General features: G+C 38.9%; 1 protein-coding gene across 1 annotated transcript in view; it reads left to right on the plus strand.

Moving 5' to 3' along the window:
• ASCC3 (activating signal cointegrator 1 complex subunit 3) overlaps nt 1–22710 on the plus strand; it is a 447702-nt gene that overhangs the window by 217472 nt on the left and 207520 nt on the right. Inside the window, 1 exon segment of the mRNA XM_029912229.1 lies at nt 15445–15579. Within this exon segment, the coding sequence (XP_029768089.1) occupies nt 15445–15579 (135 nt within the window).

Here is a 22710-nt window from a genome sequence, read left to right on the forward strand (position 1 = left end):
GCCAGGAGCAGGAGGGTCGGGGGCTAGCCTCCCAGGCCAGGAGCAGGGGGCCGGGCAGGAGGGTCCCACGGGCCGGATGTGGCCCGTAGCCTGTAGTTTGCCCACCTCTGCCCTAGAGTGTCCTTGGAGGATGTGCTAGGGAAAGCCAAACCTCATTTTCCAAAGAAGAAAGCTCAGGAGGTGAAAGGGGATCCCTTAACACAGGGGTTCTCAAATTGGGGGGTCAGGACCCCCATGGGTCATGAGGCTATTATATGGGGGGTCATGAGCTGTTAGCCTCCACCCCAAACCCTGCTTTGCCTCCAGCATTTATAATGGTGTTAAATATATAAAAATGTGGATTTAATTTATAAGGGGGGGTCACACTCGGAGGCTTGCTATGTGAAAGGGGTCACCAGTAAAAAAGTTTGAGAACCACTGCCTTAGTAGATTGGGAGGGCAGACTCTGAAAGAGGAAGTCTGCTATCTGGCCAGGTGGTCCTGAGAATGTGACAGCCAGAGGGGAAAGAGCCAAAAATAGCTGTATTCAGGTGAGATACCCAGGCCTGTGACTGCTACCCTGGAAATGTCAGGTCCACCACTTCAGGAAACTCCTAAGTCACTTGAATCCCCAGGACAAGGAATGGACATCAGCTCTGACCAAGAAACCATCTAGCCCTGAGAAGAAAAGGGATCACATTACTTTCTACCCCTAAGAAGGGGCTGGAAGAAGCAAGAGCTCTGCAATACAGCTGTTCAACCCAGGGGTCTCCCAAGTGACAAAGTTCTGCCTGACTTGTTCCTGGACTTGGCACTGCTGCTGCCGAGAGTTCCCCCAAAGTGTAGGACTCAGAGAATAACCTCAGCTCCCTCGGTAACTGAGCATAGTAAACCAGCTCTTGCAGAGCCCAGACCTGAAGAAGAGCTCCGTATAGCTTAAAAGCTTGTCTCTTTCACCAACAGAAATTGGTCTAATGAAAGAAATTACCTCACCCACTTTGTCTCTCTAAGAACCCATTGGCTATTTCTTCCCAATAAATTATTTGTATTGCTGTAGCACCTAGGAGCCATGATAAAGACTCCAGTGTGCAAAGCACTGTACAGATGCTTAACTGAAAGACAGTGCCTGTTCCAAAGAATTTACAGTCTAAGTATAAAATGAGACACAACAGCTGGATACAAGAAACAGATGGGGGAACACGAGGTAACAATGAAACAATCAGGGAGAGTGTGATAAGCAACAGTTGCAGAACACCAGTTGCCAAGCCAAATAAGAGCTTTTCTCAAAGATGCATGTGCATTATTGAAGTGGGGACAGTGTGATATCTCCCATCTGCACCTCTGAGAGAGGAAAGTGAAGTGTTCTAGATAAGTGGCACTCAACCTTTCCAGACTACTCTACTTCTCTCAGGAATCTGATTTGTCTTGCGTACCCCCAAGTTACACCTCACTTAAAAATTACTTGCGTACAACATCAGACATTAAAAAAGTGTCATAGCACACCATTACTGTAAAATTGCTTACTTTCTCATTTTTACCATATAATCACAAAAAAAAAATAAATTGGAATATAAATATTGTATTTACATTTCTGTGTATAGTATATAGAGCAATATAAACAAGTGATTGTGTGTATGAAATTTTACTTTGTACTGACTTCATAAGTGCTTTTTATGTAGCCTGTTGTAAAACTAGGCAAATATCTAAATGAGTTGATGTACCCCCTGGAAGACCCCTGTGTACCCCCGGGGATATGCACACCCCCTGGTTGAGAACCACTGTTATAGATTTTTTAAAATATTAGTTATAGCATATAGTTGTGAATTGGGGCAAGCTTCTATTTGATATGTAAATTGTTTGTTACAGGCAAGTTCAGCCATATTTTCTAACCAACAGCCATTTTAAAATGTTCGGCGCGAGGAGGTGTCAAGGATATAAATCATATAATATCAAGATGCTTTTTATTGCCAGAGAGTCTGCTATCTTACTTCTTGTCAGCAGCATCAATTAGCCTTTGGTGTGTTGTGGCATGATCAAAGAATATACGTGATATAAAACCCACTGTTCTCATACTGCTCTAATCAGTACTGGACTGTCATATTCTGGACCTATTACATTGCAGAAGAGTCAAGCACATCTTATAAAATATTTAAACTGTATGACATTTTTATCTCATTTGACGAAAAGCATTTGGGCAATTTTAAATCTTGACCAGTGTTATAGATTCAATTTGTACTCCAAATGTTTCGCTTTTTCCTCTTAAGCTTTTGAATTGCTTCCAAAGAGTAATTTACTTTTTGGTAGATTTTTGTATTATTTGAAACTAGATATGATTGTTTCAGAATTCATTATGAAATTTACCAACTTGAAGCTTTGAGTTGGTAACTGGAGCATCAGGGTAAGAGAATTGGGTATCTGTTTACATTTAGGTTCCTGAGAACACAGTAAGATACATTTTTCTTCTACGTTTTTGAAAGACAGTGATTCAGCATCACTCTGTTGCGATGTCCGTACAATATGGTTCCTCTCCATAAGGTCTTCTAAGCCTGCATTTATATTACCACTTCTCCAGATAAAAATTTAACTAGATAATTGGCATGTTTTGTGGTGCAACCCAGACCAGTGAGAGATTGTCACCGCTTGTTCTGTCACCCTGTATGCCTTAAAATGCTCTGTGGTGTAGATCCCTGACTGGATTCTCCCAGCCAGCATACAAGCATGCACTGAGTGTCTGTATGGATAAACAGACCTAATTCAGCAACTTTTACTCCAACATGCTGCTTGTTACACCATGGTCACTTTGGTCTCCACCAGCCTTGGTTACTACTAGCCAGGTGTCCACAACACACCTCCAGTCCTGAATTTCCCCAAAACCATCTGCCCTGAAATGTCCAGCCGTATCCTGGAACATAAGGTCTGTTGCTCTTTTAAAAGGATAAAAACACAGCAGTTTGTTGCTCTAACTGGAGTTAACAATGACTTCAAATAGAGCACTGGGTTGGTTTAGATTAAAGATAAAGCAGGTTTATTAACAAAAAGGGAGAGGATTTTAAATGAGTTCAAGTGTAAGGTGTAAAGTCAGAAATGGTTACAAGCAAAGAAAAGTGAACAGCGCTTTCTAGTGACTATCACTTAACAAAACTGCAGTCTTGGGTCAAGGTAAGTTTCTTACCACATCTCCTTTCAGCAAGGTGGCTGACCTCCTGCAAAGTCCAAAGTGCGTAGTTCCTCTGTTAACTTGGGGTTCTTTGCCCCCTCTCTTTTATAGTCCAATGAACATTTGAAATGTATTCTTTTGAACGGTTCCCCCAGATAAGTTCATTAGTTCATGATGAGTAAAAGGAGCCATGAAGTCTGGAAGATAAGGGTTCCTTGTTGTTCCCTCCCCTACTGGTAGTTGCTACTGTGCAAATTCTCTCTCCCTGCTGCAATCTCCTATACAAATTAATAGTCCATTGAATTTGAGCCATGCCTGATTTGAGGTGTCAGCCTCCTTTCTTTGTCTTGAGAAACCCTGTTTATCAACTCCCCCTGAGATGCCTGGTTTAAATTCCTTTTAGTCACAGATTTTAAAGCATGAAATTAGTGAGTATCCATAATTTCACATGCGGCATTGATACATATAAAATACATTATTGACCAGTGTGTTACTAGTCTTCAAATGATACCTTGTTTTTTTTATATAAAAATTATTGCAGTAGTGTGTAGGGTGTGAATACAGAGGTGCTTAGGGTGGTAACAATTCTAGGATGTTTTTGGATATTGGATTTGAGTCCACATTATTTTATTGTATTTTAGAAATGAATTTTCCTGTCTGTTCACTGGGGCAAAGCTAACCTGTGTATTAGGCAGATAGCAAGTCATGACTAATGCTAATTTATTAATACATGCTTTTTCTACTGCTACCTCATCCTTCCTCCATTTGTTTGTTTTTGTTCAGGTGTTGTGTTCTGTAGTTAAATGGATCATAAGTTCTTTGGGGGCAGGGGCAGGCTTTTCATAAATGTGTTTTGTACAGTGCTTAGCATAATGAAATTCTAATCCTGAAAGTGGCCTTTATGAATTACAGTAAAGCAAATAGTTAATCTTTGTGGACACTGTTTTCAAACTCAGGGTTGTACAAATATAAATTACATCAGGACAATGTAAAAGCTCTCTTTGGATTAGTAACTATGAAAATAAATGAATTCCACTGCTTACTGCATCTCATAAACTTTTTGTTAATACTTCAGTTGCTGATGTAAACAGATTTTTTTTATTTATTTTTCATTTAGATTATTAAACTTCTATATGCTGTACATTCAGAATAACTTTACCCCTTTTCCTTATCGTACATATATATTAACTAGAAATGCCCCACCCAATGGATATGTTGCTACTCTTTGTAAAGGATGTTTTAACTGACTAAGAATTATAAATGAATGAAAAATTTAAAATATATCAAATATCAATAGAAATAGGTTTAAATAAATATGCGTTATGCTAACTATGAAGTGTGTTCAGTGGGTCCCCCCGAGGATGGGCACACTCTCAGAAATCTAAATTCATTTTGTTTAAGCGGGAATGATCAGCAGTGGATTTTTTTTTTTTTAAACTATTGAGTTGACATTTGTGGGAGACAGCAGTGAATTGTGATATATAAGAATTAAAAATGGATTATAACATATCTGATAGGGCATTGTGGATTACTTTACTATTATTGATGGCTAATCTTTTCCTTTAAAATACGACTGCTGTTGCATACCTCTGTTCTACTTCAGCAAATCTTGGAGAGAGTTTTTCTTTAATTTACACATTTCCATAAAGAGAACTGTTGAGTGGTCAGAAAACTAAAAAACTTAAGTCAGTAAGACCATTCGAAGGAAGATTTCCATCTTTTAATTGGACATGAAGAGTAAGTGTAGCCTGCTTTTTAACTTGCCAAGATTTTATGCTCTGAGGACCAAGAAAGTTGTATAGAATATATACCATTATCTCTAGCTTGTATGCTTGCTTGGCAATTCATCAATTTTCTAGATTTCTTTTTAAAATAGGCGCTTAATTCAAATTTAGTTTACAAGAAATATTCCCTGAGGTATTTTAAATGTTAATAAAATGGTTGGAAAATGCATTTGGATTTTGGCATTTTCTTGTTGCTTAGGTAAGTTATAGAGCCTACTTCACTTCCCACCAACCTCCATATTCTTCTGTGTTTAAAGGGTTAAGACTTGACATTGAGTTTGATAAGTAAAAGACTGAAAGTCAAATAGAAAATGAGGATTAAGAAATAAATTCAAAAGGAGAAAGCTTCAGCACATATCACAGATGGAATGAGAGTGTGATTTGTTTCTGTTCCTTTAATAAATTTTTCAGTTCTAATCAGACCTTCATAAGTTACTAAATTTTAGTAAGAGTAAGAGAGGAAAGCGGGAGCCCCATTTTCTTTCCACTTTCCCACCAACTTCCCTTATCCTTCATTAAAACCTTCCTTGTTATAGCCCCACCCACATTTTCCAGGTTTTCACTTTGAAAACATGATCAACTTGTGGGGTAGGGAAGTGGGAATGTATACTGTACTTGCAGCCCCGCCCCACCTTTTTCAGCTTGGCTAGTTATGTCCAATAATAGAAGGCTGAAAATAAAGTTTCTTATTGGATAAAGTATGTGAATATATATAGTATAGGATTTTAGCATTTTGTGGAAACTGTATCCAATCATCTTGTTCTTTTTGTTTCTGTCATTACCATCAACCGGTATATAGTTTGAGATATTTATATTATGCGTATAATTTTTAGTTTAATGACTGAAATATAGTAACCAGTCCTGCAAACTTGCTCATGTGAGTAGTCCCACGCTTCGTAGTAATGATGTTCACTGTGTTATTTCTCACATACTGTGAATAATACACTTTTCAGTACTTTGGTAAAGTACTGCTACTTGTTATAGGGAAACTACAGCATGTACAAGATAAGGTTTTTGAGGTTTAAGCATATATAATTGAGAAGTTTAAACAATCTTCAGTAAAAGTGGTTTGTGGGGTTTTTTTCACATACTCAGTATAAAATTCTGCAGTATTAACCTAGGGACATTAGCTTTGTGCTTACTTTGTGTATTTTGTCATTGAAAAGAGCTACATGGACTCTCAGCACTAGACACCAGAGCTAGCTTTGTACTGCAGAGTACAGATCTAATTACTCAGCTTGTAGCAGTGGAAACACTTCTCTATTCTAAATTACTTTCCCTAACTTATTTGCATAATTTAATGCACAGAGGTTAGCCACTGAAATATAACATTCTCTGACATAGCTAGGACTATGTTCTATTTCCACAAAATAGTTGGTAAATGCTTACCCTGTTTGTTGAAGAAATACACATATTTAGTGAGGTCTTTGTATAGTGACCGTTAATCAAAGCTGATTTTTACAATCACATTTGGTAATGTACAAGGATTAAAAGTAATCAGTTGTCAACTCTAGCATTAATCATAGTACTGTGAACCTGTAGTTAGCTAATAAAACTGTCCTATTTTTATTGCTCAAATTTGATGCCCATTCTACAGAAAAATAATGTGGAGATCTTATGTTCACTTTCATCAATTGCACCAGCATCTTAAATTGCTTAAGAGTCTGGTCGTAGAATAGGCCATCATAAAATTCAAATGTGAATTATTTGGTGAGCATGGATGGGAGGCGAATTTCATACAGAAAAGGTGATTCTTAGCAGCTAAATACAGTACTGTAGAAAGATTTCCGAACAAAGGGTAAATGTGCACATACTTGCTTTTCTTTTAATTATAGTTTGACCCAGTAAGGTCTCTTGAGTGAACGATTGCTGTAATATGATATCTCATATAATGTTCCTTCCAACAGAAACTGTACAGCAGCTATACAAAAATAGTTTCAAATGTGTTTCCAAGATAATGAATCTGGTAGGTTTGCCTCATTCAGTGCACAAGATGGACAGTGCTCACATAATGAGCAGCTATTAAATCTTTTGTTTTTGCCTTGTTCAATGTTTGGCCCCATACATTATTTATTCCACACTATTCAAACCCTGATCTGAAGACAGAATTACTAATTTCCTCATGGGCTTTTCTACGATGCTCATCACGAGAGTACCTCAGTGCTTCACAAATATACATTAATTTATTTTCACAACATCCTGTGAAATGATGGAGCATTACTGGCAGCATTTTATAGATGGGAACCTGAAACACAGATTCATTAGGGTCAAAAGTTTCCACTAATTTTGGATACCCTAGTTGGAGAATTCCTAACATTATATAGCTGCTCAAAGTACAGCTCCCATTGACTTCAGTTGCAGCTTTGAATACTCAGCACTTCTGCAAATCAGACACCAGAGTCTCAAGTCAAGTGAGGAATTCACAATTAATGACTACTTGTGAAAAGTTTGGTTTAATTTACTTGCCCAGCATCACGTGGGAATCCAGTTCTCCAGGACCACATTTAACTGTCTTAACTTTCTCTCTCTGCAATCCCCTGCCTTGTTCCTCAACAAATGAGGTAGAAGTCCTACAGAAAACGCTTAACTTCATAACCCTGATTCATCAGGTCTTCCATTCCAGGCTCTGGAGAGGAGTGGGCTCTAGCTGTCAGACCCCAACCTTGACCCCTACTGCCCCGTCCCCTCAAGCCTGTTTCTGTCCCAATCCTGCCTCTTTTCCAACCTTGGCTCCTCATCCCAGTCTCCTTGCCCCATAAATCCTACTATCTCCCCTCTAGTCCCTCCATCCTAGCCTATCCCCACTTCCACTCGTAGTCCCAGTCCTGCGTATATCTGGTTTCTTGTCCCCAGCCTCCTTATTCTCCCCCCCCCCCCCCCCCCCCCCTCTTTTCCCCCCTCCGGCGTGTATCTCCCTTCTCTTCCCCACCCTCTTTTTCCCCCCCCCCCCCCCCAAAAGCTCTTTGTTCCATCTCAGGAGGTATGTCTTCCACTTCTTGTCCCAGTTTCTTTGTCCAGCCAACTTGGCTTCTCATCAGATGTCTCCCCTTCCCTCCTACCACCTTCTTGTCATCCCTTGGCTGCCACTCTTCTTCATCAGACAGTCTCAGTCATGCACTCCAGCTCCCAATCAGAGTTTCCCTTTCCCCACCCTATCAGCCTCAAGTTCCAGTCTCGCCCCACAAGTTCCTTTTCCCAATCTTACTCCACGCCTCTTCCCCTCCACCTCACCCCAGTCCAGCTTTTCTCCCCTCTGTATTCAAATCAAGCAGCCTCTTCTTCCATGCTGCCTAGGCCCAGTGAATGGGGTATAATCCAAGAGTCCAGGAGAGACAGGATCGCTGCAGTCATAGCATCCTAGAGCTGCAGTGGCAGGGAAGATCCTGCTAAGCTCCAGACTGGATCATGCCCAGTACAGATTGAATCTTCTGGTGTTTTAGCTGTGAAGCTCTAGCACAGTGGTTTTCAATCTGTGGTCTGTGGACCCCTGGGGATCCGCAGACTATGTCTAAGATTTCCAGAGGGTTCTGCACCTCCATTCGAAATTGGTTAGAGGTGCACAAATGAAGAAAGTAGAAAACCACTGCTCTAGCAAGTCTCTACTGAGAATGTGTACCACAATTTTTCCAATTTTATTACTTGGCCAAATCTGGATGGATTTTCATGGCGATGGCAAAGGGCACATCGCTGATGCAAAGCCCACACCCTGCCAAATTGCAGTTCCCTGCTCCAAAGAATGGTAGCACTAGAACTTCACAGAGAAAATGCCACCAGAAATATTTTTTAATATAGGCAAAGCAACATATTTTTCCCTAGCTTTGTTTTTGGAAATGGCTAAACAGTTTTGGCTGAAGTTCTGAAAAAAATTAAGCCTGTGGCAGACACCCAGCATGGAAAATTTCAGCCCAGGTGGTTAAAGTTTGGTGAGGTTATAAGCGACTGAAAACAGGATCAAATAATCGAAGTGTCAGGTACCCTTAAAAATATACAGTATTATCAATCTCACTTGTAATAAGGGTTAAACTCCAAAAGCGTAAATTAGATTAATTTTACTAACCATAGCTATATATATGTATGTCTTTTAGTGTAAAGATAAAAATTTACAACTTTAATAATCTGAACTGGTATATGCAAAAAGTTTAAAAAAAAAAAAAAAAAAAAAAAAAAGATTCAAGGCCATGAGAATATTGTAAGCTACTATAAGGGTGAGGAATACATGGATCCTGGCTTCTGCATCTTCCCAATATGAGCATGGGGTGTAACTTTGTAATATTTCCTTGTTAGTAGTCAGTATTTTCCTTCCAATTTACATACTGTTAAACTATTTATCATTTGAGTTAAAATGAAAACGTGCAAGAAATCTTCAGTCATTTTGGATCGCAGGCTGGTTAGAATTTGTATGAGATGTGGAAGAGGAATTAATATCACGGAAAAGTGAATAATAAAAGCCAATGTCACAATATGTAAGTTTTTTTTTTTTTTTTTTTTTTTTTTTTAATGGGATTGTTTTGCCGAATTTTGCATTTCCATAATAACTCATCTGAGATTCTGGATAACATACACATGAGCCCATGTAGCATAGGTATTAAAGTACTGTATTGTCCATAAAGAGAGTCAGAAATAACTAGAGCAGTACAGGAAATAAGACCACTAAAGAAGTTAAATTGAAATTTCCTAGTAAGACATAAACTTTGATAGGGCTGCCAAAGGTCCTTGCAAAAGAGTCTAATTGGTGAAATAAAGTTATATAGTCTGATGTGTTGGGCAGGGAATTGATGCCCAATGAAATATGGATTGCACAATGACTGTAGTTAATATCCAAAAGGATATTCTGATAAAGCAGCAGGATTATTGTTATAAAATTGAAAACCATAAAGAAATTGTTTAAAGTGCTTGTTAAGAGAAGTGGAGCTTCCTTCCTTGCATTGGGGCAATGCATGCTGTGCATGGCAGAATGGTGCCAGGAAAAGAGTTTGGCAGACAAGGGTAATTCTTCCCCTCACATCATGGGAATAATGACATCTGGGCCAGTCTCGTGGGTGCCCTGATGCCGGAAGTGCTGGAGACTGAATGTCATTGGCAGGAATTAGAAGACTTTAAACCTGATGGGAATCCAGGATTGGCTTTTGTATTAGTGCACAGGAAATTAAGGTAGTAATCACTGGGAGAGGATTAGAGTCTAGATTTGATCATAATTCTTTTGAAGTCAATGGAGTCATGCTGGTTTAAAATTGGAATCATGCAGTGGGGAATCAGCTCCTTGGTTTAAAAGGTCTTTGAGTCAGAACTTTTTTAATCTGTCACTTCTAATTTCATATACTCTATTAGATTTATTTATTTGATTTTTAAAGTTCCTCTTACCTTGGTACCCAACAAACTGTATAACAGTAAATGGTTCTAGTGTCCATAACAAAAATGATGGGTTTACTTTGCATGTACTCTGTGAATTGAGGTGTGTATATTTAAGTGCCTGTTAAGTGCCATCTGCATTTATGGTTCTATATCAATAACAACAGTAAATAGGAATCCTCACTTAACAGCCTGTTTTCCTCTACCCTCTTGCCTTTATCAATGTAATTGAGGTGGGGTCCATGTTTAGGCAAGAGGCTCTCTGCTCTTCATCCCCTAGTCTCAAAGCTACCCGGGATAAACCAGGTCAAGATACGTTCAGTGTTTTGGACTGATGGTCCCAGTTTTCACACAAAGGGGTAAGCCAATTGTAATGTTGTGGATATAAGAGAATTTTCTCCTTGTGGCATATACTGCTGAGTTTTTTTCCAGCTTCCTCTCATACCTTAGGCAGAAATTGCAGTAATAGACAACTGTTTGCACCTTAGGTCATGGTGCAGTGTTTTTTTTTTTATTATTATTATTATTATTATTATTATTTGATTGCTGTCAGCTGCCATGTTTTATTACAAATGCTCTTGCACATGTTGGGGGTGCTGAGGAGTGGTAATTTGACACTTGCTAATTTACAATTTTCAATCAATTAGCCTGTATGATCAGTTTTTGTCTACTCTTACTTTACCATCTATAGTCTTACACTACACCCACCGCTTAAGTTTGAGGGTGGATGGGACTTTCACTTTAGTACAATTAGAGTAGATGAAGCTAAAACACATACTGAGGTCATGTGTCTTTCATTCCTATTTTAACTCGTTTCGGCTTCAGGTTAATTTTTATGCTTAGATTTGCTCACAAAACTAAGCCTGCTAGTAACTGGGCAATCTACTCTGACCTACTCAATAACTGTACTTTCACTGGAGGCTAGAGAGTATAATTTGTCAAAGTATTTTCCTTAGTTTAAACAGATGTGCTACAGGAAAGATCATACCAGTCTTCAAAGTCTTACCTATTTTTATATATATATATGTAAATAAATAAAAATAGGTAAGACTTTGATAGATATAGATATAATAATGTGTGTTTGTGTCCTATTTTTAAATAATTAAATTCCAAAAGAACTTGTAAACAACAGAGGGCATGGTGTACCAGGTCCCCTAGTTCTGCGTCATCTCTCACTTGTTTGTTTGGCTTATGGCTACATCCAACTTGATTTCCTGCTGCTGCTTTGATGTGTGAAGATTACCACAGTATTATACCCAAATCATATTTGGGAAAGTGTGTTTTGTGTAGTTTGTTTTTGCTTCCTAAGATCCCTCTCTCTTCTTATTTTATTACAACTAGCACAAATGGCAGGTCCTGGTTAATTACGGGGTCTATTGGATTTAAATATATACTTGCTTACAGACTTGGGCTTGTTTTTGATATTCTTATCCAAGTGATGTCCCTTTCAAACTTTAAAGATTTCTTTCTTGAGCTTTCTCTTTCTCCTTTTCCTCAACAAAATCATTTTTGTTCTAAACCTGCCTTCGTGTCACAAACCTTGTAGCAATTTTAGGGAGCAGGGGAAAACAAAGTCACAAAACAGTTCACTGGTTATTGGATTATGAGTTTACTAAAGATGGGAAGAACAAACCATGTGTTATCAATATCATGCCAAAGTATGCAGAAATATTTATTTTAATACATGTCAACTAAATAAATTCTAATGCTATATAAGTGTCATGTGAAACACAACCTTTTTTGGTTTCAAGCTCGAAAGATAAAGCATCTGTGACACTTTTTAAGCAACCAACATGAAAATGTCAAATACTGTTATATTTTCTTTTAATTTTAAAGCTCCTCTTTCCCCCCCTCCCCCCAATTACTTGGCTTGAAGCTACAGTTCCTGTCCTGAATTAAGGCCTTATACCTACTTCACTTGCACTACTTCTCAGCTTTCAGTGCTATCTTACCGAGATTGTTTGCAGGTATTTTTGTCAGATCAGATTGGGTTGTTTCATTGTGTAGATTCAAAAGTTCATATTGCTTCTTTTAAATAAGGAAAATCAAGTACATTTTTAGATGTTCAAAATGTTGCAGTGTCTTAAAGTGAAGCCTGTCAACACACAAGCCTATGATATGAGATCTTAGTGTTTGTGGTGGGAGTGGTGAGGGGCTGTAGGAAATAGATCCTTTCATAAAAGGAAATTGTTGTTGTCCAGCTATGCTGGAAGGACAGAAGATACTGGATATGGTTTAATTAGGTCACAACTTTATTCTTAAATACCTGGGAATACCCAGCAGATAAAAGTGTACAGTGAAGGTAATTCATAATCATTTCAATATGTACCTGGGGGGCTTCCATGAGTCTTCCCCATCAACCGTCCTGGTCCCCAGCCAACCCGCTTCTGGGACCTCACCACCCCCTGCCCTCAAATGTGTGTGTGTGGGGGGGCCCTTTGGCCCCTGCCTTATCAGTCATAAGAACCCTTTTTCTCCTCAATTAAGCCCCCCCCCCAAATTCCACTGTGGAGAAGGTGGGGGGGGGGGAACTTCCCCTTGGCCAATCTGGCAGTGAGGGGAAAACTCCTTTCCAGCCCCCTGATAAAGAGGCAACTAGCACAATGCCCGCAGTGGAGCCTGACAAAACCTGCTGATTCACCACTTCAATGGGTAGGAGGATGGATGCTGCTCTGCCTAGTCCAGGTAAAAGAGGGCTTTTCCTGCCCTGGCATAGACCTACCTAGTCCTCCCTCTCTTCCAGTCACCTAGAAGTGGGGATGGGTCAGCATCCCCATGCTGACCTGCTCTGCAGCTGCATCAGAAAATCACTCCCTGGCTCTCCAGTCTTTAAAAGGGCACACACCCTTTCCAACAAACCAGACAAGGGCCCTCACCGTTTAATGTGCTGCGAGATCATTTTAACGTAGGTTTATCCAGGCTGTTCTAGAAAATAAATCACAAAATGATTAATTGACAAGTCAAACTGAAATGATTAATGAAGATTTAGGGTCATGATCTGCTCTCCCTTACAACTCTGCATGTCTCCGATTTTGGAGAAATTTAAACAAGATTATGCCATTATGTGGCATGTAAACAACAGAAAATTGGTATGTGGCCATCAATGGCATTTACCACATCCAAGAATGTTTGTAGTTAAATGAAAGGGTATAATTGCAAGAGCCATAATGCTATAAAGGATTATTATGTAATCATAAAATAATTAACTAAAATACTTAATTAAAATAAATGTATAATTGCCATCATGAAGCATGCATGACCAACCAAAATAACCACCATGTTATGCATGCCATCCCATCCCCTTATCGATCCTATGGTCTGACTTCACTTATCCATTCTTAAATTGTAAACTCTTTGAGACAGGGACTGTGTATTTCAACACATATAGCGTTGAATAAATCTTTAATAATAATACTCCTTCAAGAGACATTAATAATGTTTTGAGGTTTGGTCTTAAAGAATTAGGATGAAAGTTGATCTCAAAGAATCAAGTTAAACTTAATCTCCTTATTTTCAAGGGCAATTGAAACATTCTTCCTCCGAGTAAAGGAGGTAATACAGTGGGCAAAAGAAAGCAATATCATTAGCTTCAAGGGAGAATGGTCTAAAAGTACATAGGCAAAATACTGTTTTTCTAGTACTGTATTTGACCTACTGGGTATAACACAAAATAAACTTCAAACTGTAAGAAGGAATTGTATACTGTGTTGAGTAGTATGAAGATATTTTTGCTTTGGATGTTATCCTCTAGCTATCAGCTCACTAGTATTTTGAGAGGAGAGATGTGATTTTTAGTTATTTAGCTATTTGAGGGAGGTGTTTGGATTTTTTGCAGAATAATCTGTTTGAGACTGAAAAGGAGTTAGTCGCTTCCCCATATAACTTTTTTCAACATGTTTGGATCACATCAATTGAATATTTTCATAAATCTGTTCATTTTGTACATTTGGAGCCCATGAGTTTGCCATATAGAATAAATTGGTACATTATTGAGTATTCCCCATACTATTAGGTACCATCTTGAAAAGCAGGGAGTTGGGGATCATCATAAATAATCATGTCACATGAGCTTTCTGTGCAATGCCATGGTTAAAAAGGGTTTATGCAATCCTTGAATATATAAAAAGTGGACTATCTAGAAGAAGTAGGGACTTGATCTTGTCTCTTTATGCGGCAATGGTAAGAGAGCTACTAAAATACTGAATCCAGGTCTGGTGTCCACAGTTCAAGAAGGACATGGAAATATTAGGGTTCAGAGAAAGGCTACAAAATTGATTCAGGGGCTGGAAAACAAGCCTTACAACATGAGGTGGCTTAAGGAGCTCAACTTATTCAGCTTATTGAACAGAAGATTGAGCGTTGACTTGATCACTATGTATAGGTCCTTACACAGGCAGAAAATAACTGACAGTGGAGAGGTTTCAAACTTGCTGACAAAGGTATAACTAGATCCTGTGGCTGGAAGTTGAACTTAGACAAATTCAACCTTGAAATAAGACGTAGTTTTGCAGCTGTGAGGGTAACTAAACACTGGAACAACATACGGATGGTGGACTCACCATCACTTGGAGTCTATAAAATGAGATTAAATCATTAAAACATATACTTAGATCTAGGCTCTGGGCAAACATCTGCAGCCTGTGTGTGCGCGCGCCCTGGATGAGGAGGTTCAGCTGGATGGTCAGGGTGGTCCCGTCTGGCCTTGGAATCTGTGAAACTATTAATTCTCCTGTTCATTCCCTACCTTCATGGGGATAATATATAACAGTTGAGGGAGAGGATTTCAAAGGTATAAACTCAGTATAGAGTTTAATAGTCTGTGATATACAGGAGGTCAGACTAGATGAGCGAATGGTCACTTCTGGCCTTAAACTCTGTGAAACTATGAAACATACGTCTTTCTAGTTGTTGTTGCAAGTTTGGAATTTGCATACTGATAAGTAAGGTTACTCAACTGTCTTGTAGCATTATATATTCTCACACTAATTTTGCTTCATTTTAAAATGCCCCCCTTCTACCTAATGTATCTTTTGTATATATTACCTGAGTTGTTTTTGTAAAGATATATAGAGATGCAGTTATTTCAGCAGAAATAACTCCATTACCACGTGGAGAGTTTCATTATTTTATTAAGCATTTTGTTGTTTATCAACAACTCTTTCTTTTTATCTTAAGGTGATGGTGTTTGTTCATGCTAGAAATTCCACTGTACGAACTGCCATGGCTCTTCGAGAGAAAGCAAAAAACAATGGTCATATTTGCTACTTTTTGCCAACCCAAGGACCTGATTATGGGCAAGCTGAAAAACAAGTAAGTGATACATTAATTTGTGGCTGATAATCCTTAAAGCCCTGATTGTCTGGGACTCAGCAACCTGAGAGACTGTTTCTCTAACCCAACTGTTCAGATAGACTTGGATTTTTCTAGCTATAGACTTGGATAGATTTAGTTTCAGGACTGTAGCACAGCAGGCTTTTCAGTATCGAGGGATATTGCTCCATTTGCAGTTCACTAGAGCACAAATATGTTTGCCATCAGAGTGAAATGTAAGGTGTAATAATTTATCTTAGCATGCTATTTTGGTGTTTCCTGGCATAATGGCTTGCAGAGTTAGCTGTGACTTCAGTACTCTCCATTTTAGGTAGTGTTGTATTTGCATACTTTTTACATTTTGTTTGGATGCCAGGTCTATTGAAGGTCTGTGTGTTCATATACTGTATAGGTGGAATATATTTTATCATAATAGTATGTGATTTTAATATAAGAATGTACATAATTATACAATTTTCATTTTCAAGTTTGAGACAGCTTGAGCTAACAGATGCTTGTTTTCTGTAGCATAGGTGAGATTTTCAAGAGAGCTCATTTTACAGATTTATATTGTCATCATTTGACATGTTTTTCTTAAGTAAAGTTGCATTTGAAGAGTTCAACAATGACATGTGTGTTATATTATCCTGCGGTTATTTATTCTGTGTTGATTGCACTTCTCTAAAAATGGCAAATGCATCATCACTTTTGTCAGTGCTGGCATAATCTCAGTTTAATCCAGGTTGTCGTTAAAACAGTATTTCAGATTGTTTTTAAAGAGGTTGTTTTTACATTTCCTGAATGCTTATCTTTTTGAATATGTGAAGTTGAAATGATTAGCTCATTAATATTTTTTGGCTTCAGATAGACTGCTATTTAAGGTTTACTTTTAATAAAAACTAGGACAACAATGCTAGGTAATACTTCCACAATAAAAGTTTATTTAGTATAAATGTCCCATACAAACTGGCATCAGTAGAGTGATATTGAAACCCTTGTGGCCTATATTTATATTGAACTGTTTCTTAATGAAGGCATATCCTTTTGGAATTTGATGTATATTACAAACACCAGGTAACTTCAGACTTCACCACTGCCACTGTTGTTGACCAGTGCAGTTAAAGGGAGACCAGTGAATGGATTAAAGAACCATGGAGCAGGCAAGACCAGGGAAAGGTATATGCAATATTCTTCACCCATTAACTAAAAACATTACACAGATCTGGCACTCTTTAAACCCAGAATGCTGCCATTCACTAAGTACTTGTAGGGCATTGTCCATAATATATACAAAAGGTATTGGCCCAGTCTACTCTAAACATTTAGATAGACATAGCTATGTCACTCAGGGGTGTGAAAAATTCACACCTCTGAGAGCATTAACTATGCCAACCTAACCCCTAGCTCAGTCGATGGAAGAAAGCTTCCACTGGCCTAGGTCTGGTCTACACTTAAAAAGTAGATCAACCTTTGTCACTCAGAGCTGAGGAAAAAACTGCGCTCTGAGTGCCTTAGTTAATTACGTAACCCCCACTGTAGATGCAGCTAGGTCAATGAAAGAATTTTTCCATCCATCTAGCTCCCACCTCTGAGAGAGGTGGATAAACTATGTTGACAGAAAAACTTTTTCCATCAACATGCATCTACACTACACATCTGCATTGTGCCGTGATAGCCTTTGTAGTGTAAACATAGCTGTAGCTACTGCTGCTCAGGGAGGTGGGATTCCTATAGTAATGGAAAAACTTATTCCAGCACTATGTGATGCATCTACCCTAAGGTGGTTACAGCTATGTCCCGGTAACCCCCTTAGTGTAGACAAGCCCATTGTGTTTGTATGAGTAGGAACTTGTCCATCACACTTTCTTTGTGACCATTACATTTGTAGATAATAGGCAGTGGACACGACTATTACAGCAAAACTTTTGGAGGAGAAATGAGTTCATGGTAACGATGAATAAATTTGAAATGGCTTGGAGTTTGGTTCAGCTTGTCTAGGCATCAGATTTAGATGTTCATCTTAATCATTCATCTTAACTTCCAAAACTATGGAGGTTCCTCACGGCAGCTCAAAATGTAAAACTGCTCCAGCCTGCACATCTGCACCCATTCACACTGCATGACTTTCCCTCTAGGTCACCTGTTGGTGAGCCGCCAAACAGTGGCTGACTTGAGAGTCAGGGATGGGAAAACAATTTGAATCTTACAAGAGCAGTCTCTCTCCCCCAACCCTGCTTGATGTTAGCTGTACCATTAGGCTATAGATGAACGCTGGTCAGGTTTCAGAAGTATGCATATGGCTCACAGGACAATAGTACTTTCAACAGTAATTGAATATTGACTAACTGAAAATATATACAGTACATTAAAAACTGACAGTAACTCAGTATCTCTGTAATAGCGATTGGTGCTTGTCTCTAGATCCCAAAGAAATCTTTTGAAAAAAGGAAAACGTTTCCTAAAATATAATAAATAAAACTTAGGCAAAAGACTTTAAAAGTTTTTGTAAAGTTTCTCATGCATTTAAATAATGACCTTGTTTCTATGTCAAGACAGTGTTTTCCTAAATGATTGTTAATTTATTATATATATATGATACTTACATTTTTGGTGATATAGTCTTAGATCTAGCTGTTAGAATAATATTTAAGTTGTGTGAGTTTTCCCTTAGGAAATAACTTCCCTCTGCCACCCAACGTTAAATATCTGAAAATGAGGGACATGTTCATTAATTATATTTTTACATGTTTGATATACATATAAGTTAACCTCTGCCACTGAGATTATTCATAGCCCCCCTGTGGAGTGGAAATTTTGTGTTTTAGGCTCTACGCCAGGGGTAGGCAACCTATGGCACGTGTGCCGAAGGCAGCACGCAAGCTGATTATCAATGGCACTCACACTGCCTGGGTCCTGGCCACCGGTCTCGGGGGCTCTGCATTTTAATTTAATTTTAAATGAAGCTTCTAAACATTTTGAAACCTTATTTACTTTACATACAACAATAGTTTAGTTATATATTATAGACTTCTAGAAAGAGACCTTCTAAAAATGTTAAAATGTATTACTGGCACGCGAAACCTTAAATTAGAGTGAATAAATGAAGACTTGGCACACCACTTCTGAAAGGTTGCCGACCCCTGCTCTATGCCATAGTTCCATTTAAATAACTATCTCGTCTTTGAAGTGTCCTTTGAAAATTACTTTATATTGTGTTGAAGGATATATGGAGAGTTTTGTTCCGACCAGTAATTTTTAATGGTACTAAGGTGTTGTGGGTGTTCAATTCATATTTCTGAACGGCCAAGAATATCTTTACAGAGAATCTGTACTGGATTTTTTTTAGTATGTTGTTGTTTACTGCCAGATTTGTAAGCGAGAACTATTTTATCCATAAAAGTTGACAGCATTATAAACAGACATGCTGAATATATTTCACAAAGGTGAAATATGTAACACACTACAAAATTTAATTTTTGTTCCTAAGGGTTTGCTAATGTGCACAGAAATTTAGAAATTAGTCCCAACTTTGAACTTCGTTTCCTGAACTATTTAAACTAGAAAATTGTTCACTTGAAATTACTTAAGCCAAAAATGTATTTATCATGTATATATTGCTAAAAATTTATATTAATAGGCAGATTTGTACTTTCATAATTTCCTGACTGTGACCAGTTTTCTCTGTAACACCCCAAACTGATCTTGTGCTTTCTGTGGTTAGATTTGTACAGCAAAAGTCATTTAGGAAATGTGAGGGGATAACTAGAATGGGTTTTTTTTATGTTAAATTTTTAAAATATATTTAATAGATTACACTGGTCTACAATTTTTGAGAAGTCATCTGCTTCAGAGATAAAATGTGCTATTTATTATGTATTTTGATGTGCTGAATTCAAATATGACAATTAAAACAACTGATTGGCTACTGTTTCTAAGATATTTAAGTTTTTACATTTTATGTCTATGTATATTGTATAGATAGTAGAGTTTTAATCATAAATTGTAAACCTAGGTCTTTTCATGTGTTTATGGTTGCTTTACATGATAATATTTCACCTGTCCTGTTTATGTAACACTTTAAAAATCAGCAAAAGGGTTATATAAATAAAATTTATTATGAAACAAAAGGCAAAAAACTATTATGTACATAGTTTAGTCCTATTCAGTGTCTACTCGGCGCTTCTTGGCTTGTCTCTTGTATTTATTAAATGGAGCATCTCTTGTCACTGTCCAGCAATAGTCTGCAAGCATTGATGGGCTCCATTTGCCCTGATAGCGTTTCTCCATTATTGCAATGTCCTGGTGAAATGGCTCGCCGTGCTCGTCGCTCACTGCTCCGCAGTTCGGTGGAAAAAAATCTAGATGAGAGTGCAAAAAATGTATCTTTAGTGACATGTTGCAACCAAGGTTTTTGTATGCCTTGAGGAGGTTTTCCACCAACAACCTGTAGTTGTCTGCCTTGTTGTTTCCGAGAAAATTTATTGCCACTAACTGGAAGGCTTTCCATGCCGTCTTTTCCTTGCCACGCAGTGCATGGTCAAATGCATCATCTCGAAGAAGTTCACGAATCTGAGGACCAACAAATACACCTTCCTTTATCTTAGCTTCACTTAACCTTGGAAATTTTCCACGGAGGTACTTGAAAGCTGCTTGTGTTTTGTCAATGGCCTTGACACAGTTTTTCATCGGACCCAGCTTGATGTGTAAGGGTGGATGCTGAACACTTTTCCTCCCAGGCTCCAATGACTGTCGGAGTGGCCAATCTTCCTTGATGTAGTGGGAATCTCTTGCACGACTATCCCATTCGCAGAGAAAACAGCAGTACTTTGTGTATCCAGTCTGCAGACCAAGCAAGAGAGCAACAACCTTCAAATCGCCACAAAGCTGCCACTGATGTTGGTCATAGTTTATGCACCTCAAAAGTTGTTTCATGTTGTCATAGGTTTCCTTCCTATGGACTGCATGACCAACTGGAATTGATGGCAAAACATTGCCATTATGCAGTAAAACAGCTTTAAGACTCGTCTTCGATGAATCAATGAACAGTCTCCACTCATCTGGATCGTGAACGATGTTGAGGGCTGCCATCACACCATCAATGTTGTTGCAGGCTACAAGATCACCTTCCATGAAGAAGAATGGGACAAGATCCTTTTGACGGTCACGGAACATGGAAACCCTAACATCACCTGCCAGGAGATTCCACTGCTGTAGTCTGGAGCCCAACAGCTCTGCCTTACTCTTGGGTAGTTCCAAATCCCTGACAAGGTCATTCAGTTCACCTTGTGTTATGAGCTGTGGTTCAGAGGAGGAGGATGGGAGAAAATGTGGGTCCTGTGACATTGATGGTTCAGGACCAGAAGTTTCATCCTCTTCCTCGTCTGACTCAAGTGAGAATGATTCTGGTGCATCAGGAACCAGCAGTCCTTCTCCGTGGGGTACTGGGCGTATAGCTGATGGAATGTTTGGATAATGCACAGTCCACTTTTTTCTTCTTTGACACACCTTTCCCAACTGGAGGCACCATGCAGAAGTAACAATTGCTGGTATGATCTGTTGGCTCTCTCCAAATCATTGGCACTGCAAAAGGCATAGATTTCCTTTTCCTGTTCAACCACTGGCGAAGATTTGTTGCACAAGTGTTGCAGCATATGTGTGGGGCCCACCTCTTGTCCTGATCTCCAATTTTGCAGCCAAAATAAAGGTGATAGGCTTTCTTAAGCATAGTGGTTATACTGCGCTTTTGTGATGCAAAAGTCACTTCACCACAAACATAGCAGAAGTTATCTGCACTGTTCACACAAGTACAAGGCATCTCTGCTCACTTTGGCTAAACAGAAATGTGTCCCTTTGCAAAATCAAACACTGACAAATAAGAGAGCACGACACTGTATGATTTCTAGAGCTGATATAGGGCAATTTGTTCAGCAGAGTGATGTAAGCTTTGTTATGATTGCATCATCCATGACTTCTAGGAATAACATGATGCAATTCATATCATGTATGACGCAATACCAGCTTCAGATTGCATCATTCATTGTTTTGCCTAAAAAGCAAGTACTGTCCAAACCCAATCATAGATTTATTCATAGATCCAGTCAAAGATGTATTTTAGTCATTTCTGGTTTAAATTGAGATCCCTTCCCTTTATAACTCAGTTATCCTCCGCCATTCCCAAGTCAAGGGTCGTATATACTGACCCAATAGCATATCTTGAAAACTAGAGCCAATCAACAATTTTAAGCATCATTTTTGTTCTCACTGACCCAGAATTAGTAAAGTTTGACTACATTTATTTCAGAAGCATTTTGGCTGTAGAGCAGTGTTATTTGCTTATGAAAGGTGACAGATTGACAGCATTTGAAAATGGAGTTCATCAAACTGGACAGACAACAGATTAAAATTACTATTTATAGTGTTTAATGTACAAATATATATATTGCAAAAAACTACATTAAAAGAACATTATTAAGGTGCAAAGTCAAGCACTCAGAAGTTAGAAAATTCCAAAATTAAGGAATAAGCTTGCCTGTGCAACCTTGGTTTGCCCCCTGGTGCATCTGTATCATGATACAGACTTTAATTACATAATCATATTCTATTGTTTCCACAGGACTCCCTGCTTTCCCTCATCACGTCTCATCTCCTTGTCAGATCTCTCTTCCCTCTCCCCAGACTAATTCCTAGTTCCATTCTCCTTGCTCAAACAGTTCCAGCCTCCCCTCCCCCTTTTAGCTCCCAGTTCCAGTCTCTTCAACCCACCATTCCCTAGTTTCTCTTCCCCTCCAGGCTCCCCACAGCCCTTGGTCACCATTAGTAGGGTTGCCAGGCGTCTGGTTTTTGACTGGAATGCCTGGTTGAAAAGGGACCCTGGTGGCTCCGGTCAGCACAGCTGACTGGGTCACTAAAAGTCTAGTTGGCCTCAACGGGGCAGGCAGACTCCATGCCCGGCTCCACGGGGCTCCTGAAAGCGGCGGCATGTCCATCTAGCTCCTAGGCAGAAGGGTGGCCAGGGGGGCTCTGCTCGCTGCCCCCGCGTACAGGCACCACCCTGCGTGCCAGGTCCACAGCCTCCATTGGCCGGGAACCACAGCCAATGGGAGCTGCAGGGGTGACGCCTGCGGACGGGGG

Source organism: Terrapene carolina, unplaced genomic scaffold, assembly GCF_002925995.2.
Source record: "Terrapene carolina triunguis isolate 2854851 unplaced genomic scaffold, T_m_triunguis-2.0 Scaffold42, whole genome shotgun sequence".
NCBI classification, from domain to species: domain Eukaryota; kingdom Metazoa; phylum Chordata; order Testudines; family Emydidae; genus Terrapene; species Terrapene triunguis.